The 1,043-nt window shown below is 33.3% G+C and overlaps 1 protein-coding gene across 1 annotated transcript in view; it reads left to right on the top strand.

Moving 5' to 3' along the window:
• LOC119585759 overlaps positions 1 to 1,043 on the top strand; it is a 7,105-nt gene that overhangs the window by 340 nt on the left and 5,722 nt on the right. Inside the window, exons 2-3 of the mRNA XM_037934467.1 lie at positions 109 to 342; positions 566 to 639. Of these exons, the coding sequence (XP_037790395.1) occupies positions 117 to 342; positions 566 to 639 (300 nt within the window). The 5' untranslated portion in view covers positions 109 to 116. The remainder of the gene's footprint in view (positions 1 to 108; positions 343 to 565; positions 640 to 1,043) is intronic.

Genomic DNA, 1,043 nt, shown 5'->3' with positions numbered 1-1,043 from the left:
CGAATTGAAGATAATTGTTTATCTTTTCTTCTCTAGCTTGTCCTTGCATATCTAGAAAGTAATATTTACTATGGCATTTATTGCTCACTTGGAAATCTCATACAATAGGAAGGACAATGAAGGAGCAGTACCAGCCACCACCAACCGCATGGAATACATGGAGTGATCCCTTACAACTCCACACAGTCATGAATGATAATGGATGTCTTGGAGAAGACTGGACAATAGTTAGTTCACAAGACTCGGAGACAGTACAGCAAGAGGATGATTGTGTCATGAACATGGGAGAGAGAGTGGAGCAAAATGAAAAGCAAGGAATGGGCTTCACTATGTTTTCTGATGGTAAGATGATCTGGTAAACCACGGAATCAGTACAAGGGTTCGTTAAAGGTACCAAGAATTTTTTGCTATTTTGTTAATTATCTTTATACACTTGTATACATACTTCATTGTTCCAGTTATCACAGCACTAACAGTTTTGATTTTTTTTTTCTTTAGAATTTGTACCACGTAAGTACAAAAATGTTATTGTTATTGTTTGTTTTATAGGATTAGTTTTTTTCAGGATTCAGCAGTACACCATGGAAACATCTGTTATATGAGGACAAAAATCATGGTGAATTTAAAACTGATACAAAGGTATATAATCAGTATATTCTGTTTTTTGAAAATGTGATGATAATCTAAATGAATACCCAATTTTCATGTAATTGATTTGTGTTAGTGGAGTCAATGCACAGCTTCATCTCTGTTTTGCAATAACTTTTTACACCTTTTTTATGCATCATGATACAATGAATGAGTCAGTTGATACTCAAAAGTTACTCAAGATATCCTGTAAATGGTAGGGGTGATAGAACATTCTATTAACAAGAGGGCTAGACTGCAGTTACTTAATAGCTGAGACTATAAGGTATTTTCACTACATTTTTTTTTAATCATTAAATAATATATAACATTTATATATCTGTCCTGTATCCTGTCTGTGACATACAAGTTTTAATTATCAAAGTCCATGGCAAATATCAAAGCCTTATGTCTTA

This window comes from Penaeus monodon, chromosome 20 (assembly GCF_015228065.2).
Source record: "Penaeus monodon isolate SGIC_2016 chromosome 20, NSTDA_Pmon_1, whole genome shotgun sequence".
Classification (NCBI taxonomy): Eukaryota; Metazoa; Arthropoda; class Malacostraca; order Decapoda; family Penaeidae; genus Penaeus; species Penaeus monodon.
The sequence above is the reverse complement of the archived record's forward strand: the minus strand, read 5'-3'. Positions and strand labels throughout refer to the sequence as shown.